Source organism: Balaenoptera ricei, chromosome 4, assembly GCF_028023285.1.
Source record: "Balaenoptera ricei isolate mBalRic1 chromosome 4, mBalRic1.hap2, whole genome shotgun sequence".
NCBI lineage: Eukaryota > Metazoa > Chordata > Mammalia > Artiodactyla > Balaenopteridae > Balaenoptera > Balaenoptera ricei.
This window is the reverse complement of record NC_082642.1, coordinates 8,366,065-8,392,058: the sequence shown is the minus strand read 5'-3', so window position 1 is coordinate 8,392,058 and position 25,994 is coordinate 8,366,065. Positions and strand designations below refer to the sequence as shown.

Genomic DNA, 25,994 nt, shown 5'->3' with positions numbered 1-25,994 from the left:
AATATGCAGAAAATATAAAAAAAAATAGAGAGTCCACCACCCAGAGTTTACATGTACATGTTAACAAATTGCTTTGTTTCATAGTATTTATGCATCTTTTTAATGTATACGTGAAATATTTTTAATGTTAATATACAGAAAAGAGGCCAGGAACAGAGTCTTGGGGTGATACTTTAAAGAAACAGTTGTAATCATCAGTGGGAATGGCATAACTTGATCTAGCACCCCATACTGTTCCACCATTAATATAGTAGGCTAAATGTCATGCTTAACACCCAAACTGTGTATGGGGCATTGGGCATGCTCAGCTTTTTGTTCAGAAATTATGCATAACTTAAAGAAAAAGAGATGGGGGTGGGGATAATGGGTAAGGGAATTGGTTCATTTATTCTGGTACTTACATGTAGAACTTGAGTCCCCTAAAATAGGAAAACTGGAATGACATGGGAAAAAGTTACTTTTTCCCTGCATTGTTTTTTGTTTGTTTGTTTTTGTTTTACTTGACAAGGTTGTTCTGAGGATTAGACGGAGGAACATTCACATCAGATGCTTAACAGAGTGCCTGGCTCCAAATTGATAAGTTCTGTACCAATTTATTTATAGTGGTACTGATGGTGGTACTGAGTTTTGTGTGAAGCATCATAAAAAAAATTGTGGTTCAGGAGATTGATACTTTGAAGTACACTGGGCATGATATTTTTGATAACCTAGAAAACCAGAATTTTCTGGCATGTTTCCTTAAATGATGCTTAAGATTCTAATATTATGAAAGCAATTCATTGTCAATTGTCTTTTCCTTATTTGCTGCATGGCTTCTTGCTGGGGTTGACAACCTATGGCACTGGTGACAGCAGTGGTATTTGAGAGAATTATGATGTGTATTTTTGTTAACGTTCCTATTTCTCTCCCTCTCTTTTTTTCCTTGCTCTAATTTGACCCTCTACCCCACCCCTCTTTGACTTATCAGAAGTTTATGAATAATGACTTGGTATACCATTTGCCAATCTGTGGTCGAGAGCAGTGTTTTCCAAATTTGGCTTTATCATAGTGACTAGGGGACATTTTTAAAAAGTAAAGTTATAGGCTTCCTGTCTGAATCTCCAGGGGAGGGACGTGGGAACATTTATTTTTACCGCAAGCCCCTGGGTATGTGCTATATACTTAATACCTATTGCTAGATCCCATCTCATGTCCATTGAATGAGAAGATAGAACTCTGGCGTTGAACATGAGTCTGGTTTTTAACAGTTGCTTATTTGTTGACTCGCTTAGTGTGTTGTGTGTGATCTTGGCAGGCTCCTGCTTGCTAGCTTTCATATCTCCATGTAGTCAGAAAAACAAAACAAAAAAATCTTGTTTTGAGTGACAGGCTGCTTTATTCTTATTTTTTTTTCCTTTTGAAAATAGTTAACTATCATAGATGGAGAAAATGCATAAAACATTTGTGTATGGTTTAAAGAACAATTATAATGCAAACTCCCATCTCATCACAGCTCAGGTCAAGATGTGGAATATTGCTGGCATCCCAGAAGCACCTTTTCTCTGGTCACACTCCCCTTCCTTACCTTTCTTACCCTCAAGGTAATCACTATCTTGATTTTTATGATGATAACTTCCTCATTTTTCTTTACATTTTTACCTCTTAATTGTGAATCTCTACATAATATCTGTTTTGCCTTTTAAAGAGCTTTATGTGTGTGGAATCGTAGTATTTGCATTCTTTGTGACTTGCTTCTTTTGCTTAGGGTTATTCTTGGGAAATTCATCTATATTGGTCATATAGCTGTCATTTGTTTTCATTGTTGTAGAGAATTACATTATATGCACATGCAAAAATATATTAATTCTACTTTAATGCATAATGCTCAATAAAGTTTAATATCAAAAAGGGTAACTCATTGCCTATGTCTGCATAAGGACGAGGGAGGCTATATTTTGGGGAAGAACAGGGCATGACCTTTGCCACTTAACGGTAGAAATATCCTTGATTCAATTATGTTTGATATATGTATTTTTAAATTGAGGTAACATTGGTTTATAACATTTAAGTTTCATGTATACATTATGTTTCGATCTCTGTATACACTACAGCGTGCTCACCACTGAAAGTTTGGTTTCCATCTGTCACCGTGTATTTGACCTCTTTACCCATTTTGCCCTCCCTCAACCCCCTTCCACTCTGGTAACCACTAATCTGTTCTCCATATCTACGTGTTTTTGTTTGGTTTGGTTTGTTCCTTTATTTATTTATTTAGTTTTTTTATAATCCACATATGAATGAAATCATATGGTATTTGTCTTTTTCTCTCTGACTTATTTCACTTAGCATAATACCCTCAGAGTCTATGTGTGTCATGTAAATGGCAAGATTTCATCGTTTTTTTATGGCCAAGCAACATTCTGTGTGTTTACCGCATCTTTTTTATCCATCTGTTGATAGACATTTAGGTTGTTTCATAGCTTGGTTATTGTAAATAATGCTGCAATGAACATAGAGGTGCATATATCTTTTTGAGTTAGTGTTTTCATATTCTTTGGATAAACATCCAGAAGTGGAGTAGCTGGATCATGTGGTAGTTCTCTTCTTAATTTTTTGAGGCCTCTCCATACTGTTTTCCATAGTGGCTGCATCAATTTACATTCCCAGTAACAGTGTTTGAGGGTTCACTTTTCTCCACATCCTCACCAACACTTAGTATTTCTTGCCTTTTTGATAATAGCCATTCTAATGGGTGTGAGTTGTTACCTCATTGTGGTTTTTTTTTTTTTTTTCTGAATGAAATGCTTTATGATACTTTATTCAGTATTAAGGTAAAGCAAAAATATTTATGCAGGGCATTCTATTTTTATGGTTTCCAGCTACTGCATAGTCTTTTTTTTTTTTTTTTCTATTCAAACAGAAAGTCACAAAAATTATAATCATCCTCATCAGTTCACTCAGTCCCGTGTAATTAATTTTTTTTTCATCTTGATCTTTTGCTGGCACTTTTATGAATTCATCAGTTTTGCATTAGAGTTCTGAAAATGCTTATTCATTCAGTTCAGCAGTATAGTCAGTTACCAGAAACCTGTGCTTGTCGGAGTCTTTTCCATGAATTCCTTCTTGAAGATGAAAACCTTTTATAGGAGCATTTTTGCAAAAGCATCAGAGTACACCCAGAACTGTCTGTAAATGACAAAAGACTTAAGAATGACCACGGTTAAAGATTTGATAGAAGTTCATAGTAATGCAATTGACAAGGAAACTTAGTTATTTCTGAGATATACATTTAAAAAAAATAACTAAAATTATGACTTATAACATTATACCAGAACATATAAGACTTTTAGGAATTTCGTGTAATGTCTGAAACATTTATATTAACATATTTCCATACAAATAACCCAAAGAAAGTTTAGTATTAGTTTTTTTTTAATTTTTTAATTTAATTTTATTTATTTTTTTATACAGCAGGTTCTTATTAGTCATCAATTTTATACATATCAGTGTTTACATGTCAATCCCAATCGCCCAATTCATCACGCCACCATCCCCAACCCCCCGCGGCTTTCCCTCCTTGGTGTCCATACGTTTGTTCTCTACATCTGTGTCTCAACTTCTGCCCTGCATACCGGTTCATCTGTACCATTTTTCTAGGTTCCACATACATGCGTTAATATATGATATTTGTTTTTCTTTTTCTGACTTACTTCACTCTGTATGACAGTCTCTACATTCATCCACGTCTCAACAAATGACCCAATTTCGTTTCTTTTTATGACTGAGTAATATTCCATTGTATATATGTACCACATCTTCTTTATCCATTTGTCTGTCGATGTGCATTTAGGTTGTTTCCATGACCTGGCTATTGTAAATAGTGCTGCAGTGAACATTGGGGTGCATGTGTCTTTTTGAATTATGGTTTTCTCTGGGTATATGCCCAGTAGTGGGATTGCTGGATCATATGGTAATTCTATTTTTAGTTATTTAAGGAACCTCCGTACTGTTCTCCATAGTGGCTATATCAAGTTACATTCCCACCAACAGTGCAAGAGGGTTCCCTTTTCTCCATACCCTCTCCAGCATTTGTTGTTTGTAGATTTTCTGATGATGCCCATTCTAACTGGTGTGAGGTGATACCTCATTGTAGTTTTGATTTGCATTTCTCTAATAATTAGTGATGTTGAGCAGCTTTTCATGTGCTTCTTGGCCATCTGTACATCTTCTTTGGAGAAATGTCTATTTAGGTGTTCTGCCCATTTTTGGATTGGGTTGTTTGTTTCTTTAATATTGAGCTGCATGAGCTGTTTAAATATTTTGGAGATTAATCCTTTGTCTATTGATTCGTTTGCAAATATTTTCTCCCATTCTGAGGGTTGTCTTTTCGTCTTGTTTATGGTTTCCTTTGCTGTGCAAAAGCTTTGAAGTTTCTTTAGGTCCCATTTGTTTATTTTTGTTTTTATTTGCATTACTCTAGGAGGTGGATCAAAAAAGATCTTGCTGAGATTTATGTCAAAGAGTGTTCTTCCTATGTTTTCCTCTAAGAGTTTTATAGTGTCCGGTCTTACATTTAGATCTCGAATCCATTTTAAGTTTATTTTTGTGTATGGTGTTAGGGAGTGTGCTAATTTCATTCTTTAACATGTAGCTGTCCAGTTTTCCCAGCACCACTTATTGAAGAGACTGTCTTTTCTCCATTGTATATCCTTGCCTCCTCTGTCATAGATTAGTTGACCATAGGTGCATTGGTTTATCTCTGGGCTTTCTATCTTGTTCCATTGATCTATATTTCTGTTTTTGTGCCAGAACCATATTGTCTTGATTACTGCAGCTTTGTAGTATAGTCTGAAGTCAGGACATCTGTTTCCTCCAGCTCTGTTTTTTTCCCTCAAGACTGCTTTGGCTATTTGGGGTCTTTTGTGTCTCCATACAAGTTCTAAGATTTTTTGTTCTAGTTCTGTAAAAAATGCCATTGGTAGTTTGATAGGGATTGCATTGAATCTGTAGATTGCTTTGGGTAGTATAGTCATTTTCACAATATTGATTCTTCCAATCCAAGAACATGGTATATCTCTCCATCTGTTGGTATCATCTTTAATTTCTTTCATCAGTGTCTTATAGTTTTCTGCATACAGGTCTTTTGTCTCCCTAAGTAGGATTATTCCTAGGTATTCTATTCTTTTGGTTGCAATGGTAAATGAGAGTGTTTCCTTTATTTCTCTTTCAGATTTTTCATCATTAGTGTATAGGAATGCAAGAGATTTCTGTGCATTAATTTTGTATCCTGCAACTTTACCAAATTCATTGATTAGCTCTAGTAGTTTTCTGGTGGTATCTTTAGGATTCTCTATGTATAGTATGATGTCATCTGCAAACAGTGACAGTTTTACTTCTTCTTTTCCAATTTGCATTCCTTTTATTTCTTTTTCTGCTCTGATTGCCGTGGCTAGGACTTCCAGAACTATGTTGAATAATAGCGGTGAGAGTGGACATCCTTGTCTTGTTCCTGATCTTAGAGGAAATGCTTTCAATTTTTCACCATTGAGAATGATGTGTGCTGTGTGTTTGTGGTATATGGCCTTTATTATGTTGAGGTAGGTTCCCTCTATGCCCACTTTCTGGAGAGTTTTTATCATAAGTAGGTGTTGAATTTTGTCAAAAGCTTTTTCTGCATCTATTGAGATGATCATATGGTTTTTATTCTTCAAATTGTTAATATGATGTATCGCATTGATTTATGTATATTGAAGAATCCTTGCATCCCTGGGATAAATCCCACTTGATCATGGTGTATCATCCTTTTAATGTGTTGTTGGATTCTGTTTGCTAGTATTTTGTTGAGGATTTTTGCATCTATAGTCATCAGTGATACTGGTCTATAATTTTCTTTTTTTGTAGTGTCTTTGTCTGGTTTTGGTATCAGGGTGATGGTGGCCTCATAGAATGAGTTTGGGAGTGTTCCTTCCTCTGCAATTTTTTGGAAGAGTTTGAGAAGGATGGGTGTCAGCTCTTCTCTAAATGTTTGATAGAATTCACCTGTGAAGCCATCTGGTAATGGACTTTTGTTTGTTGGAAGATTTTTAATCACAGTTTCAATTTCATTACTTGTGATTGGTCTGTTCATATTTTCTATTGCTTCCTGGTTCAGTCTTGGAAAGTTATACCTTTCTAAGAATTTGACCATTTCCTCCAGGTTGTCCATTTTATTGTCATAGAATTGCTTGTAGTAGTCTCTTAGGATGCTTTGTATTTCTGCAGTGTCTGTTGTAACTTCTCCTTTTTCATTTCTGATTTTATTGACTTGAGTCCTCTCCCTCTTTTTCTTGATGAGTCTGGTAATGGTTTATCAAGTTTGTTTATCTTCTCAAAGAACCAGCTTTTAGTTTTATTGATCTTTGCTATTGTTTTCTTTGTTTCTATTTCATTTATTTCTGCTCTGATCTTTATGATTTCTTTCCTTCTGCTAACTTTGGGTTTTGCTTGTTCTTCTTTCTCTAGTTCCTTTAGGTGTAAGGTTAGATTGTTTATTTGAGACTTTTCTTGTTTCTTGAGGTAGGCTTGTGTTGCTGTAAACTTCCCTCTTAGAACTGCTTTTGCTGCATCCCATAGGTTTTGGATCGTCGTTTTCATTGCCATTTGTTTCTAGGTATATATTGATTTCCTCTCTGATTTCTTCAGTGATCTCTTGGGTATTTAGTAACGTATTGTTTAGCCTCCTTGTGTTTGTGTTTTTTACTTTTTTCCCCTGTATTTCATTTCTGATCTCATAGCGTTGTGGTCAGAAAAGATGCTTGATATGATTTCAATTTTCTTAAATTTACTGAGGCTTGATTTATGACCCAAGATGTGATCTATCCTGGAGAATGGTCCATGCGCACTTGAGAAGAAAGTGTAATCTGCTGTTTTTGAATGGAATATCCTATAAATATCAATTAAATCTATCTGGTCTATAGTGTCATTTAAAGCTTCTGTTTCCTTATTTATTTTCATTTTGGATTATCTGTCCATTGCTGTAAGTGAGGTGTGAAAGTCCCCCAGTATTATTGTGTTACTGTCGATTTCCTCTTTTAGAGCTGTTAGCAGTTGCCTTATGTATTGAGGTGCTCCTATGTTGGGTGCATATATATTTATAAATGTTATATCTTCTTCTTGGATTGATCCCTTGATCATTATGTAGTGTCCTTCCTTGTTTCTTGTAACATTCTTTAGTTTCAAGTCTATTTTATCTGATATGAGTGTTGCTACTCCAGCTTTCTTTTGGTTTCCATTTGCATGGAATATCTTTTTCCATCCCCTCACTTTAAGTCTGTATGTGTCCCTAGATGTGAAGTGGGTCTCTTGTAGATAGTACATAGACGGGTCTTGTTTTTGTATCCATTGGGTGAGCCTTTGTCTTTTGGTTGGAGCATTTAATGCATTCACGTTTAAGGTAATTATCGATATGTATGTTCCTATGACCATTTTCTTAATTGTTTTGGGTTTGTTTTTGTAGGTCCTTTTCTTCTCTTGTGTTTCCCACTTAGAGAAGTTCCATTAGCATTTGTTGTAGAGCTGGTTTGGTGGTGCTGAATTTTCTTAGCTTTTGCTTGTCTGTAAAGCTGATTTTTCCATCGAATCTGAATGAGATCCTTGCTGGGTAGAGTAATCTTGGTTGTAGTTTCTTCCCTTTCATCACTTTAAGTATATCATGCCACTCCCTTCTGGCTTGTAGTGTTTCTGCTGAGAAATCAGCTGTTTACCTTATGGGAATTCCCTTGTGTGTTATTTGTCATTTTTCCCTTGCTGCTTTCAATAATTTTCCTTTGTCTTTAACTTTTGCCAATTTCATTACTGTGTGTCTCGGTGTGTTTCTCCTTGGGTTTATCCTGTATGGGACTCGCTGCACTTCCTGGACTTGGGTGACTATTTCCTTTCCCATGTTAGGGAAGTTATCAACTATAATCTCTTCAGATATTTTCTCGGGTGCTTTCTCTCTCTCTTCTTCTTCTGGGACCCCTAATGAGAATGTTGTTGCGTTTAATGTTGTCCCAGAGGTCTCTTAGGTTGTCTTCATTTCTTTTCATTCTTTTTTCTTTAGTCTGTTCCACAGCAGTGAATTCCACCATTCTGTCTTCCAGGTCACTTATCCGTTTTTCTGCCTCAGTTATTCTGCTATTGATTCCTTCTAGTGTAGTTTTCATTTCAGTTATTGTATTGTTCATCTCTGTTTGTTTGTTCTTTAATTCTTCTAGGTCTTTGTTAAACGTTTCTTGCGTCTTCTTGATCTTTGCCTCTATTCTTTTTTCGAGGTCCTGGATCATCTTCACCATCATTATTTTGAATTCTTTTTCTGGAAAGTTGCCTATCTCCAGTTCATTTAGTTGTTTTTGTGGGGTTTTATCTTGTTCCTTCATCTGGTACATAACCCTCTGTCTTTTCATCTTGTCTATCTTTCTGTGAATGTGGTTTTTGTTCCACAGGCTGCAGGATTTTAGTTCTTCTTTCTTCTGCTGTCTTCCCTCTGGTGGATGAGGCTATCTAAGAGGCTTGTGTCAGTTTCCTGATGGGAGAGACTGGTGGTGGGTAGAGCTTACTGTTGCTCTGGTGGGCAGAGCTCAGTAAAACTTTAATTCGCTTGACTGCTGATGGGTGGGACTGGCTTCCTTCCCTGTTGGTTGTTTGGCCTGAGGCAACCCAACACTGGAGCCTACCTGGGCTCTTTGGTGGGGCTAATGACAGACTCTGGGGGGGCTCACACCAAGGAGTACTTCCCAAACTTCTGCTGCCAGTGTCCTTGTCGCCATGGTGAGCCACAGCCGCCGCCCCCCTCTGCAGGCGACCCTCCAACACTAGCAGGTAGGTCTGGTTCAGTCTCCCCTGGAGTCACTGCTCCTTCCCCTGGGTCCCGATGCGCACACTACTTTGTGTGTGCTCTCCAAGAGTGGAGTCTCTATTTCCCCCAGTCCTGTCGAAGTCCTGCAATCAAATCCCACTAGGCTTCAAAATCTGATTCTCTAGAAATTCCTCCTCCCTTTGCCGGACCCCCAGGTTGGGAAGCCTGACGTGGGGCTCAGAACCTTCACTCCAGTGGGTGGACTTCTGTGGTATAAGTGTTCTGCAGTCTGTGAGTCACCCACCCAGCAGTTACGGGATTTGATTTTACTGTGATTGCGCCCTTCCTACCTTCTTCTTGTGGCTTCTCCTTTGTCTTTGGATGTGGGGTATCTTTTTTGGTGAGTTCCAGTGTCTTCCTGTCGATGATTGTCCAGCAGCTAGTTGTGATTCTGATATTCTTGCAAGAGGGAGTGAGAGCACGTCCTTCTACTCCGCCATCTTGGTTCGTAGTCTCCTCATTGTGGTTTTGATTTGCACTTCCCTAATAGTGACGTTGATTATCTTTTCAGTGCCTTTTGGCCATCTGTGTGTCTTCTTTGGAAAATTGACGTTTCAGATCCTGTGCTCATTTTTACATTGGGTTGTTTGGTTTTTTGCTTTTGAGTTTTATGAGTTCTTTATATATTTTATATATTAACCCCTTATCTGACGTATGATTTGCAAATATATTTTCCCATTCACTAGGTTGTCTTTTCATTTTATAGGTGATTTCCTTTGCTGTGCAGAAGCTTTTTAGTTTGATGTAGTACCATTTGTTTTTGTTTGTTTCGTTTGCCTGAGGAGACATACTCAGAAAGATATTGCTAAGGGTGATATTAAACAGTGCAGTGCCTATGTTTTCTTCTGTTGAGTTTTATGGTTTTAGGTCTTACATTAAGTCTTTAATCTATTTTGAGATGATTTTTGTGTATGCTATGAGATAGTGGTCTAGTTTCATTTTTTTCCATATGGCTGTCTGGTTTTCCCAACATTTATTGAAGAGACTATCTTTTCTCCATTGTGGTTCTCTGATCCTTTGTCATAAATTAATTGTCCATGTAGGTATGGAGTTGTTCTTGGGCTCTCAGCTCTGTTCCATTAATCTATGTCTGTTTTTCTGTCAGTACTATGCTGTTTGGTTACTATAGCTTTGTATTATAATTTGAAATTAGGGAGCGTGATGTCTCCAGCTTTGTTCTTTTACTCAGAATTGCTTTGGCTATTTGCAGTCTTTTGTGGTTCCATATAATTTTAGGATTTTTTTGTTCTATTTCTGTGAAAAATATCCTTGGGATTTGATAGAGATTGCATTGAATCTGTAGACTGCTTTAGATAATATGAACCTTTTAACAGTGTTAATTCTTTCACTCCATGAGCATGGAATATATTTTCATTTCTTTGTGTCTACAGTTTCATTCAACAGTGTTTTTCAGTGTACAGGTCTTTCGCTTTCTTGGTTAAATTTATTCCTAGGTATTTTATTCTTTTTGTTATGTTTGTAAATTGCATTGTTCTCTTAATTTCTCTTTCTGCTAATTTGTTTTTAGTGTATAGAAGTGCAGTAGATTTTCACATATTGATTTTGTACTCTGCAACTTTAATGTATTAGTTCATTATTTTTAATAGTTTTTTGGTGGAGTCTTTAGGGTATTTTTTTAAGATTTTTTTTTTTTTTGATGTGGACCATTGTTTAAGTCTTTATTGAATTTGTTACAATATGGCTTCTGTTTTATGGTTTGGTTTTTTGGCCGCGAGGCATGTGGGATCTTAGCTCCCCAACCAGGATCGAACCTGCACCCCCTGCATTGGAAGGTGAAGTCTTAACCACTGGACTGCCAGGGAAGTCCCCTAGGGTTTTTTATATATAAAATCATGTCATCTGCAATTAGCGACAGTTTTACTTCTTTCAATTTGGATGCCTTTTATTTCTTTTTCTTGCCTAATTGCTCTGGCTAGGACTTCCAGTACTATGTTGAATAAGAGTGGCAAGAGTGGGCATCCTTGTCTTATTCCACAATTTAGAGGGATAGCTTTCAGTTTTTCACTGTTGAGTGTGATGTTAGTTGTGGGTTTGTTGTATATGGCCTTTATTATGTTGAGGTACATTGCTTCTATACCCATTTTATTGAGAGTTTTTACATAAATGGGTGTTCAATCTTGTCAAATGCTTTTTCTGCATCTGTTGAAATGATCAAATGGTTTTTATCTTCATTTGTTAATGTCATGTATCACATTGATTTGTGAATGTTGAACTGTCCTTGCATCCCTGAAATAAATTCTACTTGATTATGATTATCCTTTAAAGTGTTGTTGTATTCAGTTTGCTAGTATTTTGTTGAGGATTTTGCATCTATGTTCATCAGAGATACTGGCCTATAATTTTTTTTGCGTGTGTGTTGTCCTTGTCTGGTTTTGGGATCAGGGTACACACTAAACATTGGGAATAGTTTGTATGAGTCTCAGAGGTTGGAAAGAATTGATGTTTTGGAGAAACTTGTTTGCTAACCTTGTAAAATTAAAATTTTGCCTATTTCATTTGTTGGAAGAATCAAATTGTTGTGGAATCTGAAAAAAATTGGTTGACAGTAAAAGTAAAACATCTTAGATGAGGCTTTTTTTTAGTTTAGATGGCTTCATGTTAGAGAAATTAGCTGGGCAACCTTCAGTTTCCTTGCAAAGAACTGTTGGGTATCTTATTTTTGCTTAAAAAGTTAAGCCCTGTTGTCGTTTTTTTTTTTCACTTTTCCTCATGACAGTCTCTCAACCGTTTCTTTAAAAGCATTAAAAACTATGCTTGGGCTTCCCTGGTGGCGCAGTGGTTGAGAATCTGCCTGCCAATGCAGGGGACACGGGTTCGAGCCCTGGTCTGGGAAGATCCCACGTGCCGCGGAGCAGCTGGGCCCGTGAGCCACAATTACTGAGCCTGCACGTCTGGAGCCTGTGCTCCACAACAAGAGAGGCTGCGATAGTGAGAGGCCCGCGCACCACGATGAAGAGTGGCCCCTGCTTGCCACAATTAGGGAAAGCCCTCACATAGAAGCGAAGACCCAACACAGTCATAAATAAATAAATAAACAAATACTTAAAAGCAAAAAAAAACCAAAAAAAACTATGCTTTATGGAAACTTAAGTGTAGTATATATTAGTAGTTCTCAGTTGAACTCTTGGAAATCATGATGCTTTTTAAGGAGTACTATGAAGTTATTGATATATTCACTTGTATGAATTGAGAACACTGTTTTGGAGGAAATTTTATAGTACCCTATATATGTAATAAACATACATGACCATGAGCACATTTGTAAAAAAAAAAAACCATCTATTAAATGCAATATGATTTGGCTATTATAAATTTTACACTAAAATAGTTAACTAGCTGTTCAGGTATTTTTTCTGTTAATGCTTTCTTTCTATAGTACATATTTTTTTGATGTGTTTTGTAGTATAAGATACATTTATGGAGAAAAATAAATTGAAATTACTACCTATTAAATCTTTTTTCAAATTAGGAAAAGATTACCATTATTTTAGCAGTGGGGCATTTTGGTCAAGTTTTTGAAATCCCAGTGATACACAAAAGTAGCTTGAGAACCAATGGAATATGAGCTTATTCAGAGGCTTTCTTATGGCGATGGTTAGCTGTTTTATGAGTGTTATTTGGTACTGAACTAGCTGATGTCAGAATGTGAGTCACCTTCAGAATTAAAGATTATTTGGAAGGCAAATTCCTGAAAGTAATGTTGGTCTTAAACACTTACTAAATGCATCCGCATCTGTAAAATGAAGTTTAAAATGTAGTTTTGTGTAGATGAGTTGCATGGTATTGTCACAAACTTAAATGTGAGGTTAGGATTTACTCTGCTGCTTGGGGAAGTTTTTAAATTTTGCAATTACCAGAACAGCATTAGATGAGTAACTGGCATCTGTGCCTTTAAGCCATATGGATAACCACATGTACCAGCCCCAGTTTAAAGGTTCTCAAATTCACAAGGCCAGTAGAAAATTAACAAAATCAAGAGTTGGTTCCTCAAAATTAAAAACTTGGGTATCGAAGGACACTATGCAGAGTGAAAAGACAACCCATGGAATTGGTGAAAATATTTTTTAATCATATATATCATAAGGGAAATATATGCAGAATATATAAAGAACTTTCAAAACTCAACAATAACCACTACCCGATTAAAAATGGGCAAAGGACAAGACATGGAAGCAACCTGAGTGTCATCGACAGATGAATGGATAATGAAGATGTGGTGTGTGTGTGTGTGTGTGTGTGTGTGTGTGTGTGTATATATATATATATATATATATATATATATGTATATGTATACACACACACACACAAATGGAATATTACTCAGCCAGAAAAAGAATGAATTAATGCCATTTGCAGCAACATGGATGGACCTAGAGATTATCATACTAAGTGAAGTAAGTCAGAGAAAGACAGATATCATATGATATCACTTATATGTGGAATCTAAAAAAAAAATGATACAAATGAACTTATTTACAAAACAGAAATAGACTCAAAGACATAGAAAACAAACTTATGGTTACCAAAAGGGAAAGGTAGAGGGGGGAGGGATAACTTAAGAGTTTGGGATTAACATATACACACTACTGTATATAAAATAGATAAACAACAAGGTCATACGGTATAGGGCTATACAGCAAACTATATTCACTATCTTGTAATAACCTATAATGGAAAATAATCTGAAAAAAGAATATACATACACACACACACACACACATCCAAATCACTTTGCTGTACTAGAAACTAACACAACACTGTAAATCAACTATACTTCAATTTAAAAAATGGGCAATGGATTTGAATAATTATTTCTCCATTGAAGATATACAAAAGGCTAATAAGCATATGAAAAGAGGTCAGCATCACTAATCATTAGAGAAGTGCAAATCAAAGGCACAATGAGATACCACTTTATATCCATTACTATGGCTGTTATCAAACAGAAAATAAGAAGTGCTGTTGAGGATATGAAGAAATTGGAACCCTTGTGTATTGCTGGTGGGAATGTCAAAGGTGCAGCTGTTGTGGAAAATGGTATGTGATTCCTCAAATAAATTGAATATAGAATTACCATATAATCCAGCAATTTCACTTCTGGATATATACCCAAAAGAAGCAGGGACTCAGATATTTGTACACTCATGTTCAAAGCAGCATTGTTCACAGTAGCCAAAAGGTGGCAGCAACCAAAGCATCCATTGATGGATAAGTGGATAAACAAAATGTGGTAAGTACATATAATGGAATATTATTCAGCCTGAAAAAAGAAGGAAATTCTGACATATTCTACAATGTGGGTGAATCTTAAAGACATGCTAAGTGAAATAAGCCAGACATAAATAGACATAAAGTGATTCCACTTATATCAGTCACCTGATATAGAGTAGTCAAATTCATAGAGATAGAAAGTAGAATAGTGGTTGCTTGGAGGCTAGGGGGAGGGGGAATGGGACATTAGTATTTAATGGGTACAGAGTTTCACTTTGGGAAGAGGAGAAAGTTCTGCAGATGGATGGTGGTGATGGTTGCACAACAATTTGAATGTAGTTAATGTCACTAACCTAAACTTTACACTTAAAAATGTTTAAAATGGTAAATTTTATGTTGTGTGTATTATACCATATTAAAAAAAATGAGGCTGAAGGCCTTCTAAAAAAAGGTCACTGAAGAGTTAAAACAGTTATTTCTTCACTGAATTAATAAAACTTATTATACAAATTATCAAACATCTAGAAAAGTAGAGAAATAGTATAATGAACCTCAATATAATCTTCTCCTAGATTTAACGTTGATTAGTGTTTTGGTTTATTTATTTTTTTTGGCTGGAGAATTTTAAAGTAAATTACAGATATCATGACATTTCATTCCTAAGCATTTCAGTAGGCAGCTCTAGAAATAGGGACTTTCTCGTATGACCACAAAACTGTCATCATACCTAAGAAAATCAACAATTATTTAAAAAAATTTATGTAATATCTAGACTACATTCACATTGTCCCTCTTGTTCCTAAATTGTATTTTTATTGTTGGTTTGCTTGAACCTGTGTTTGGCATTTGGATGTAATGTTTTTTATCTCTTTTAATGTACAACAGTCTCATGCTGTTCTCCCATTCTGTCCCCCTATACTGTTTTGTTTATTCCATTTAATTTTATAGAAATTGGTGCAATGCCCTCAAGTAACACATCCACCTTATTTTACTTATTTAATTCTATTCCATGTATTTCTTGTAAACTTGAAGTTAGAGCTAAAGGCTTGTTAGAACTGGGTTAAAATAATTTTGGCAAGAATACATCTTAGGTGATATAGAATGATGGAAAGTAGAATGAGAATTTGCCAGTTGGAAAACCCTTTAGACAGAGTCAAGTAGCTAATTTCATATAAAATGTTTGTTTATAATTAGTAGTAGAATTTTGTCAAATAGAAGGCAAAATTAGATATGATCAGAGATGGTGGCAATGGATACATCTCTAGAAACCTGCTTGGTGTCTCTCAAGGATTTTTACAGTTTTCACCAATTAGAAAGTCATTTTTACAATAAATAATGTTGCCTAGTGATACAGTTGACAGTCTATATTTATCCCAACCCAGTAGTTTAAGTGCTGGGAGAAAGTAACAAAGGATTTAAGCTTGTTAACCTTTCCTTCCAGAAAACTTCTTGGAGGAGGGAAGATTTAACAACAAAAAAAAACCCTATTGTGCTTTTTTTGGAGACTGCATTAACAACCATGGACCTTTTTCAAGAAACTGCATGTATCTATACATACATAAAATTTTGCATGCAATTTTATAAGATTCATAGTTTTTCCCTAAATTTTTCTTTGTAGGTAGAGTATATTTTATTTTCTGGATAATACACGAATGAAGATTTAGTGCTGGCAACAGCAGGGTGCATTCTTGAAACAGTGAGTTGATCAGAGCAAGAGCAAGGGCACCTGTTCGATTACTGGAAATTCAAATTGTTTAGTTTGGACAGACTCTTTTTCTTTTTTTAAACAATTTTTCTTTTTTGCCACACTGCGCGGCATGTGGGATCTTAGTTCCCCGACCAGTGGTCAAACCCGGGCCCTCAGCAGTGAAAGCACGGAGTCCTGACCACTGGACCGTGAGAGAATTCCCTGGACAGACTCTTAAAATGTGAAAATTGTAGACCTTTTTGCATCTTCTCCAACATTTACTTCTGTTGACTAACTGCCTTCCTTCCCCCACATTCATTTTAAAGTTCTTTTTTTTTCTTGGCTTTTGTGAAATCAATCTTTCTCTCTTTTCTCTGCTTTCCCTTTCTACTTAAATTTAGATAATCAGAGTTTTCTTTAGCCCTCTTCTCTTTTTAATTTTTACTTTTACATTAAGATCACTTTAGTTATCACCTATTTGTTGATGATTCCTAAATCTCTCTTATGCCTTGGTAGAGCTCCTGACTTCTGTTTATCACTGTTTACATGTCCACTAGAATGTTTTACAAACATTAAGTGAAAAAATTCCCAAATTGCTCTCACTTCCACTAACTGTAGTTCTCCTTCTGTATTTTCTCTCATCTACTGGCATCACCACCCAAACTCTTTTCCTCCTGTATTTCACTGTTGTGTTAAGTCCTTATATGCATTTTTGTATTTATTCACCACAGTTGTCTTTTAAATCCTAAATAATCTGCTTTTACAGATGAAGCAATTTAATAATTTTGCCTCAAAATCACACTGTTAGATGTGGCAGTGCTGAGATATAAACTTAGGTGTGTCTAATACTAGATCTCATAATTCTTTTTTTTTTTTTATTTTTTATGTATTATTTATTTATTATTTTTATTTTTGGCTGTGTTGGGTCTTCGTTTCTGTGTGAGAGCTTTCTCCAGTTGCGGCGAGTGGGGGCCACCCTTCATCGCGGTGCACGGGCCTCTCACTATCGCAGCCTCTCTTGTTGCGGAGCAGAGGCTCCAGACGCTCAGGCTCAGTAGTTGTGGCTCACGGGCCCAGTTGCTCCGCGGCATGTGGGATCCTCCCAGACCAGGGCTCGAACCCGTGTCCCCTGCATTGGCAGGCGGACTCTCAACCACTGCGCCACCAGAGAAGCCCTAGATCTCATAATTCTTACCACAGTTATACTACTACCACTCACTTCTGTGACTTTAATCTAAAAAAAATTAAGGCTGTACCTGTAAGGTTTAACTATAAGAGTATTTATTACAGAGTTTATAAGAAGAAGCAAATTCAATCTCCAACAATAGGGATTCCATTAAATCCATTATAGAACATTTATACAAAATATCATGTGGTCATTATACATCCTGTTTTAGACCAGTAGTTTTCATTTTGTATATCAAAGTCATATATGGGAACCCAGTATATGAGATAGATTTTTTTAAAAAATAGTGTTTGAAAGAGGTGAAAGCCCTAGCGGGTCTCATGGACTGCTGTCTGTAAGGGTTCTTGAGGGGATATTATGGTACAGGGTTTTAAAGTTTTAATTTTTTCAAATTTGGTAATAAATTAGAAAAATATTCATAATACAGTAAGTGAAGAGAATAGTTAACAAAACAACATGTATAGTGTATCCCAATTTTGCTAAATATATATTTGAATTTACACATAACTAAAAGAATGGGAGGTTATATACATCAAAATATGGACACTGGTTATTCTTTTATTTGGTGATTATGAGTGATTTTAATTTTTCACACATTTTCTACAGTGAACAAGAATTAGTTTTGTAAATAGAGACTTTAAAAAGTCCTGAATGTGCTATTTTAAAAAAGGCAATAAAAAGCATAATCAAAACCCACTGCATATTATTAAGTACACACACACACACACACACACACACACACACACACACACACAGCAAAAGAAGTAAATACTCCAGTGGCTGCTGTGCCATGAACATTGGTTTGAAGCCCTTGAGTACCCGTGTAAGCATAGGTCCATTACTCTACCTTTTAGACATCAACCTTGGATATTGATGCTATTTTCATTTGGGCTTTAGCATGTAGACTTCAGAGGCAGATTGCCTGGGTTTGAATACTGGCTCTGCTATTATTCATTATTTGATCTTGGACAAGTTACTTAATAGGACCTAAGTTTTCCCCAACTATGAAATGATACCTTATAGGGTGTTGTTAGGATTAGATGACTTAAATTCAATAACATGCTTAGAGCAATGCCTGGTTAGTAAGTGGTCAATTATAGTTGTTGTGATTATTATCATTCCTATCCTTAAGAGTTATTTCACCTCTAAACTCTCAGTTCATCTCCCTCCCCTAGAGTTAGCTGGGAATTCCAAAACTTTACAAGGGAAGTCATAGTTCTTATTCAGGTTAAGTTTCCCAAACAGGTCAGTGGTCAATATACTGTGTATTTATTTTTTCTAACAAAATTTAGTAGCAACTATACCTTATTTTATAAGGATTTATATGTTTTTATGGTATGATTTCTACCTAGAAATTGTATGATGTGGTTATGATGGGGGTCCCCAAGACCACCCCCAAGTTCAGTGATTCACTAGAAGGACTTACAGGACTCAGCATATGATTGTACTCATGACTATGATTTATTACAGTGAAAAGATACAAAGCAGAGTCGGCAAAGGGAAAAGGCACATGGGGTAAAATCCAGAGAAAACCAGGTGTGAGCTTTTAAGAGTCTCTCTCAGTGGAGTCACAGGGGATATGCTTAATTTCTCAGCAGTGAGTTATGATGACACATGTGGAATGTCTAGCAGGGGAGCTCATTAGAGATTCAGTGCCCAGGGTTTATATTGGGGGCTATTCAGGTAGGCGCCCTCCACCTAGCATATACCAAAGTTTCAGACTCCCAGAAAGAAAGTAGGTATTCAACATAAACCACATTGTTTGCAGAATTTAGGCACAATGAGCTTTTCTTATCAGAGAATGATGGGAACCCTCCTGAAATCTAAGTTCTCAGATGCCAGTGAAGGGCCAACCTTGCAAGCAGGCCTTTCTAAGGATAGCAGTCTCAGGCCTTCTGTGTTAACTCTTTTCTCAACAGAGCTATATTATAAAATGTATTTTACCTAAGAAACTAATACCAACAAATCTGTGCATTTTAAAAACAGCTTTATTGAGATATACACCATAAAATTTACCCATTTAAAGTAAAAAGTGTAGTGATTTTTAGTTTATTTATAGAGTTGTGCAATCATTGGCACAATCTAATTTTAGAACATTTTCATCATCCCGAAAAGAAACCCCATTTCCATGAGTAGTCATTCCCATTTCTATTTGTCCCCCCTCTCTCCCTGATTCTTACTCCCATCCCCAGGCAACCACTAATTTACTTTCTGTCTCTGGAATAAATCTATTTTTAATGTATTTTCACCTTTATTTCATCTCTGTTATTAATGGCTTTGTAAGATGGTAGTTCAGAAATTATTCAAGGGTATTTCTCTTTCAGTGTGTGTCAGAGAGTCAGTGTGAGTCTCTCTGGTAGTCTCTTAAGTCCAGAGCTTTACCAACAGCAATCATCATCCAAATTGCTATTACATGAATTTGTGGTATTTAATGAAATAATTCATTATAAAGGCCCTTGTCTTTGTAAACTTCATTCTCACCATTTAAGAAGTATGTTATACAATTGGTTGAGGCTTACCAATGAGAATTTTGTTACTTATTTGGTTAACATTGAGTTCTTTCATGGTATCTTTTTTCTGTAAGATAGATAGGGATTCACGTAGAGAATTGGATGAGCTTGGGAGAGGGAGCTGCACTATTGCCATTGGGATGTAGAGAGGCAAAAAGGTGTGTATATATTGCTAGGAGGAAAAGGGCAAAAAGTATTACTTTGTAATAAATGGCCATTTTTAAAAAGTATTCTCCAATGTGGGTACAATATTCAAGAATAAATAAAAAGTAAATTTACAAATTATAAAATTCTTTGTAAAAAATTTTAAATCAAAGGTGCTTGTGCATTTTTAAATCATTATTTTGATTGAAATCTTGCTTGTCCCATAATTGAGTTGGTAGACAAGCTGTACTATAAACTGAGAACTGTGGGAGGATCTTTATTTTGTGACTAAAACATAGAACTTAGTCACCATGAGTTGTGTAGGTATTGACTCACACTGGGTGTTTACCTAAATGTCCAAATCTGTGTAAACAATTACGCTTTTGAAGTACAAGTTTCATTTTAATCTTAATCCATGTTTGTAAGAGGTATTTTTGTAAGAGCATGTAAGAGATATTTTTGGACATCAGGAACTAACATATCAAATAACTTATTTTCAGGGACAGTGCCCCAGAACTTATTGTTACTCATCTACTTGTCTTCCAGGTGATTTTACAGCGAGATGCTGCTCTCCATCGGGATGCTCATGCTGTCGGCCACACAAGTCTATACCATCTTGACTGTCCAGCTCTTTGCATTCCTAAACCTACTGCCTGTAGAAGCGGACATTTTAGCAGTAAGTAAATCTAAACAGTAAAATTTATTCATGTCTAAAAACATCCCTTAAAAGAAAAGTTTTTAAAAAGACCTAAATGATGGAGTGTTATACAATGACAAAATAATGGAATCTTACAAAGTGTTTACAAACATACAGGTGCACGTGCATAGCTGTTACTTGAGAGCGGGAGACCTTGCTCGTTATTTTATTGCTTGATGTTTAATAAGATCTCATGTACAATAAGTGTGTGATAAATGTTGCTCTTGAGAGTGTGTGCTGTCTTGAGTGCTGATGAGCACATATATTTAAATGCTGTGTGTTTTATGTAGAATCTTACTGTTTTTCTTGGTAATTGGTATATCTGTAATGACTCTGATAGTGATATTTTAAAAAATTGTACAAGATGTCCATAGAAAATTTCAACCTAAAGTTAACATTAATGAGTCAGGAGAGAAACATAATGGTCTTATCTCTTTTCTTTTCCTTTCTTAAGAGTTTTATTAATACTTTTCCTTGGTTTAGATTACATCATGGACAACGAAGACATTAACAGGTCTCTTGACCCTGTCAGTTTATTTTGCATGATGTACAATCTCAGAAAATTTTATATGAATAACATTTAATCTGTACAAAATTATCTTTTCATTGGATAATTCTCATGAATTCCTTATATAGTGATGAGCTAGTTCATGAATATGAAGTATATCAAAGTAACCTAAAATATTTCTGGCATCTCTCTTTTTATAAGATAAATGTATAAATCATTGTGATTTTCCAGGGGCTCTTTGAGAAATCCCAAAGATAATTTTAATTTTGAAAGACACCTAATGCTCATTTTGGCAGCACATAAACTAAAATTGGAATGATATAGAGAAGATGAGCATGGCCCCTGCACAAGTATGACATGGAAATTTGTAAAGTGTTCCATATTTTTTCAGCAAATGGTGCCAGGAAAATTGAATATTCACATGCAAAAGAATGAAGTTGAGCTCTTACCTTACACCATATACAAAAGATTAACTTAAAGTAAATCAAAGACCTAAACATAAGAGCTAATACTAAAAAAACACTTAGGAGAAAACATATGGGAAAAGCTTTATGAGTTTGGATTTGGCAATGATTTCTTGGATATAACACCAAAAGCACAGGAAAAAAAGAAAAAAATAGATAAATTAGACTACATCAAAATTTAAAACGTTTGTGCATTCAAAGAACATATCAAGAGAGTGAAGAGGAAACCCATGGAATGGGAGAAAATATTTGCAAATCATATATCTAATTAGGGGGTAACATCTAGAATATATAAAGAACTCCTACTATTTTTTTTTTTTTTAGCAGTTGTTTTTTTCCCCAAATTATTTATTTATTTATTTATTTCTGGCTGTGTTGGGTCTTCGTTTCTGTGCGAGGGCTTTCTCCAGTTGCGGCGAGTGGGGGCCACTCTTCATCGCGGTGCGCGGGCCTCTCACTATCGCAGCCTCTCTTGTTGCGGAGCACAGGCTCCAGACGCGCAGGCTCAGTAGTTGTGGCGCACGGGCTTAGTTGCTCCGCAGCATTTGGGATCTTCCCAGACCAGGGCTCAAACCCGTGTCCCCTGCATCGGCAGGCAGATTCTCAACCACTGCGCCAGCAGGGAAGCCCAAGAACTCCTACTATTTAACAACAACAAAAAATAAACAACTAGATTTAAACACGGACAAAAAAATTGAATAGACAGTTCTCCAAAGAAGATGTACAAATGGCCAGTTAGCACAAGAAAAAATGTTCAAATCACTAATCATTAGAGAAATGCACATCAAAACCACAATGAGATATCATTTCATAGCCATTAGGATGGCTGTTATCAAAAACCAGAAAATAAGTATTGACAAATGTGGAGAAACTGGAACCCTTGGCATTGTTGGTGTGAATATAAAATGGTGCAGCCACTATGGAAATTGGTATAATGGTTCCTCACAGACCCGTGGATTTGCTCTTCTTATTGGACAGGCTTCCATTTGGATGAATTCTGCTGAGGGTCACCAAAAACCTGATGAGTTTTTCCTTCCATCTTGACTGTTTTTTTTTTTTTTTGACTTTTTAATCTTGAGAGCGTGGCTTCCATCCAGACTGTTCACTCTGGTTTTCTGCCATCGATCCACTTTGAGCCTGGAGTTTTCTTTATACAGTCGACCCTTGAACAACACAGGTTTGAACTGCGTGGGTCCACTTACATGAAAATTTTTTCCAGTGATATATTGGAATTTTTTTTTTTTTTTAGATTTGTGACAGTTTGAAAAAACTTGCAGACCAACTGTGTAGCCTTTCAGCCAAGTTAACAAATTATCTCTTTCATTTCACCATTTTCTCAGACATTTCCTCCATATGGTCAGTTCTGGAGCCTGGGAAGTCTGAGATCCAGGTGCCAGCAGATTTGGTTCTTGGTGGAAGCCCTCTTCCTGGCTTACAGATGGCCACCTTGCTGCTGTGTCCTCACGTGGTGACAGAAGCAGGAAGCTCTAGTCTATCTTCCTCTTCTTATAAGGACATAAATCCCATCATGGTGACTCCACCCTCAGAACCTCACCTAAACCTAATTACCTCCCAAAGACCTCACTTCCTAGGACGATCACATTTCCTTAGGGCTTCAATATATGAATTTTGGGGGGACACAAGCATTCAATCCTTAACAGTAGGTACTTAAGCCAAGTCCTCTGAACTTGGGGAAAGGATGGGAGAGTTGGGGCTCGGGTATTCCTCTGTAAGTCTCCCATGATGTATGTCTGAAGCAAGGTCCTGGAGCAACACCCGATCTTGTGAGGCAGATGCAGGCAGCATAATGGCCTTATGTTTGATGGTGGACAGCAGAGTTTTTAGAGAAGAAGGTTGCTCCTCAAAACCTTTGTAGTCCTTTCTGGGCTACTGTCTTACTGTCCTCTACACTAGGAAGTGTATATATTTCCTATTTCTCATTTATGTGAAGCTAGAAAAGAAGAATTAACTGTATCTGTACGTGTGATGTGTGTGTGTGTACGCCTATACTCGAGGTACTATGCAAAGGATTTACTGGTTTTTCTTTCTGGGTGCAAGCTATTTGCTTAATGACATTAGGTGAGAAATAGAAGGGCCAGAATTGTTGCTGACCAAAGCTTAATGTGGTCCTCAGCCATGCTTTTTCATACTGTAGCACTTGTGGAAGGGCCTAGAATCATTGTAGAACTTGAGAGACCCAGGCTGGTTTCTAAACCATAGCTTTTTGAAGGCATAGCAAATCTAATCCCTATGAGATTTCTCACCCTCTCTTACCCTCTTTAGTAGGAAACTGGTTGATTAGATTTTTCTAGAATAGTCTGGATCTTTTTGAGATGGAGTGGAAGTAGAACCTTGAAAGGACTGAGTCCATTGCTATTCAAACCTCTTCTCTAAATTGGTCCCCGAAGTCCTTGGAATAGTCTTAGGATGACTTTTGAAATGAGGTAGAGGATTTATAGACTGAACAGGGAATGGAGTTCTCCTTGCCTCTCTTTTCTCCTTTGTTTTCTTTCATTCTCTCTTTTTTCCTCTGTTGATGCTAACATCTGCCACTCCTTGTCTTCTTTCTTTTTCACCTGAAGTGAACTGTTATTCTATGGTTCAGCTATGTAATGGGTTAAATGATTTTCAGTGAACTGCTCTGGGAACTTGACTAGCTATGTGATATGGATCAAATTTCTTAGTCACTATAAGTACCTCCGTTTTTTAATTTGTAAACTGGAGTGTTGTAGTGATGATTAAATAAGGTAAACTGCTTAGAACAGTACCTGACACATAGTAAATGTTTTATCTTTGTTATCTTCTTTATAATTAACATTCTCATCATCTTTCACTCACTCCCTTGAGCAGTGTATGTGACTGCCTAAGTTGTATTTTTTAACGTAGATACAAAACAAAAAGATATAGAAGAACAATCAGTCCCTGCCAGCAGTGTTCCCTGTGCCTCAGGCAGGTAGGTGTGGAATGTATGTTGTTGTCTAGTGAAGGAACTATCCCTGAGAGCTGCTTAAATCTGGTCTTTATGTTGACACTAAAAATAGAGGCTGACAGGAATGCAGAGATAGGTGGTGGCAAGTGGGCTGTGGAGTCATGTAACTGGGAAAAAGGGGAACCAAAAACTGAGGCAGAGGAACTAGATGTGGTAACACAATCATTCAAAGGAAGTGATTCAAGAGGTAGAAAATATTAGCTCTTTTAGCTGAATAAGAACATCCCTGAAATCTGGGTTTGTAATAATAAAATTTAAGTATGTTGGATATCAGATTGATTCTAGTTCTATTTTGGACAAGCATTAGGATGTTGCTTTTGAAAAGGTAAAGTCAGTTTCAGTCAGGCTATTGGTATGCCAGATGATTTTATTTTTGGCAGTTGAATTCTCCCACTTGACTGTTAATTCCCTGACAACGGTATTTGTCCAACTGGTTGGTGAGTTTTAAGAGGATATGGAGATGCTGCTGTATAGTGTGTTGCTGACTAGTCAGTAAGCCCCTTAGATCATGGGTACCTGGGAGGCAGGACTGTGTCTTACTAAACTTTATGTTTTTGGTACCTAGTAAGAGTTACACAGTAGGAATTCAATAAATATTTGAGTTGATTAATAGCTTTTCCTTGGAGATTTAGTTCTTTCATATTTTTTCTTTCTTTTTTTTTTTTTTTTATTTTAATTTTTTTTGGCTGCACCTCGCGGCATGCAGGATCTTAATTCCTTGACCAGGGATCGAACCTGTGCACCCTGCAGTGGAAGTGCAGAGTCTTAACCACTGGACCACCAGGGAAGTCCTTCGTATTTTCTTTTAATAGCATTTATTCCTTGGAACTTTAGATTATTGGGGTTTTTTAATTAGCAGTTCATTCTCTTTTCATCTCTTATCTCATCGTTTCTCTTTTCTTTAACGCTTAAAGGAAATATGAAGTTATTAATTATATAAGTTCATATCTAGAAACGTGGAGCTTTAGAATTGGCAGGGGCATGATACTTTAGAAATAACCAGGTCAGTGTTGAATATTCTGAGGTCCATAGGCTACAATGACTTGTTAGCTTTGAGCTGAGCCATGATCTTATTGAGAAGTAGTATCCGTCTTATGTAGTTTTAGAGTCAAACAATCCAATTTTTGTTTACTCCCAATCTGCCTTTTGATTCTGTTGTAGAGATTTGTTAGAGATTTCGTTGCTTGTAGGGATTTGTTAGAGATTTCGTTGCTTGGTAGGTGTTTGTGGGGGTCAGTGGGCAGAGTTAGGAGAGAAACACCCAGTGGTTGGTGGTGTGAATGGATTGGATTATATAGCAAGGTAGTTAAGAGCCCCAGAAATCGGTGTTACAGTCTGGGTTGAATTCCAGTTCTACCACTCCGTAGCTCCATGACCTTGGGCAAATTACCTAACATCTCTTAAATTTCAGTTTACTTATGAAAATGGGATTGGAGGAGAGACAGTGTAGGGCAATGGGTTAAGAGCCAGGGATCTGAGGCCAGACTGCCTGGATTAGAATCCTGGTTCTTACTTACTAGAGCAAGTTATTTTCAAGCGGAGTATTTTTATTCTGTAGTCAGTCAGTCTGTAAAATGAGGATGATGATAATAGTGGCTGACTTTATAGGATTGTCATAAGGATTAAATAAGTGAATACCTGTCAGGTGTTTAGCATGATGTCATAAATGCTCCATAATTGTTAGCTATTTGTTACTTTCTGAATTGAATTAAACCTTCTGTTA

General features: G+C 36.4%; 1 protein-coding gene and 1 non-coding gene across 2 annotated transcripts in view; both read left to right on the top strand.

The window, feature by feature from the left end:
* The window catches only part of RNF13 (ring finger protein 13), a 143,528-nt gene that overhangs the window by 12,074 nt on the left and 105,460 nt on the right, over positions 1 to 25,994 (top strand). The window contains exon 2 of the mRNA XM_059920114.1: positions 20,160 to 20,289. Within this exon, the coding sequence (XP_059776097.1) occupies positions 20,176 to 20,289 (114 nt within the window). The 5' untranslated portion in view covers positions 20,160 to 20,175. The remainder of the gene's footprint in view (positions 1 to 20,159; positions 20,290 to 25,994) is intronic.
* LOC132365667 (U6 spliceosomal RNA) lies at positions 21,099 to 21,205 on the top strand. Its single transcript, XR_009503189.1, has one exon. It is a non-coding gene; the product is annotated as a U6 spliceosomal RNA (small nuclear RNA).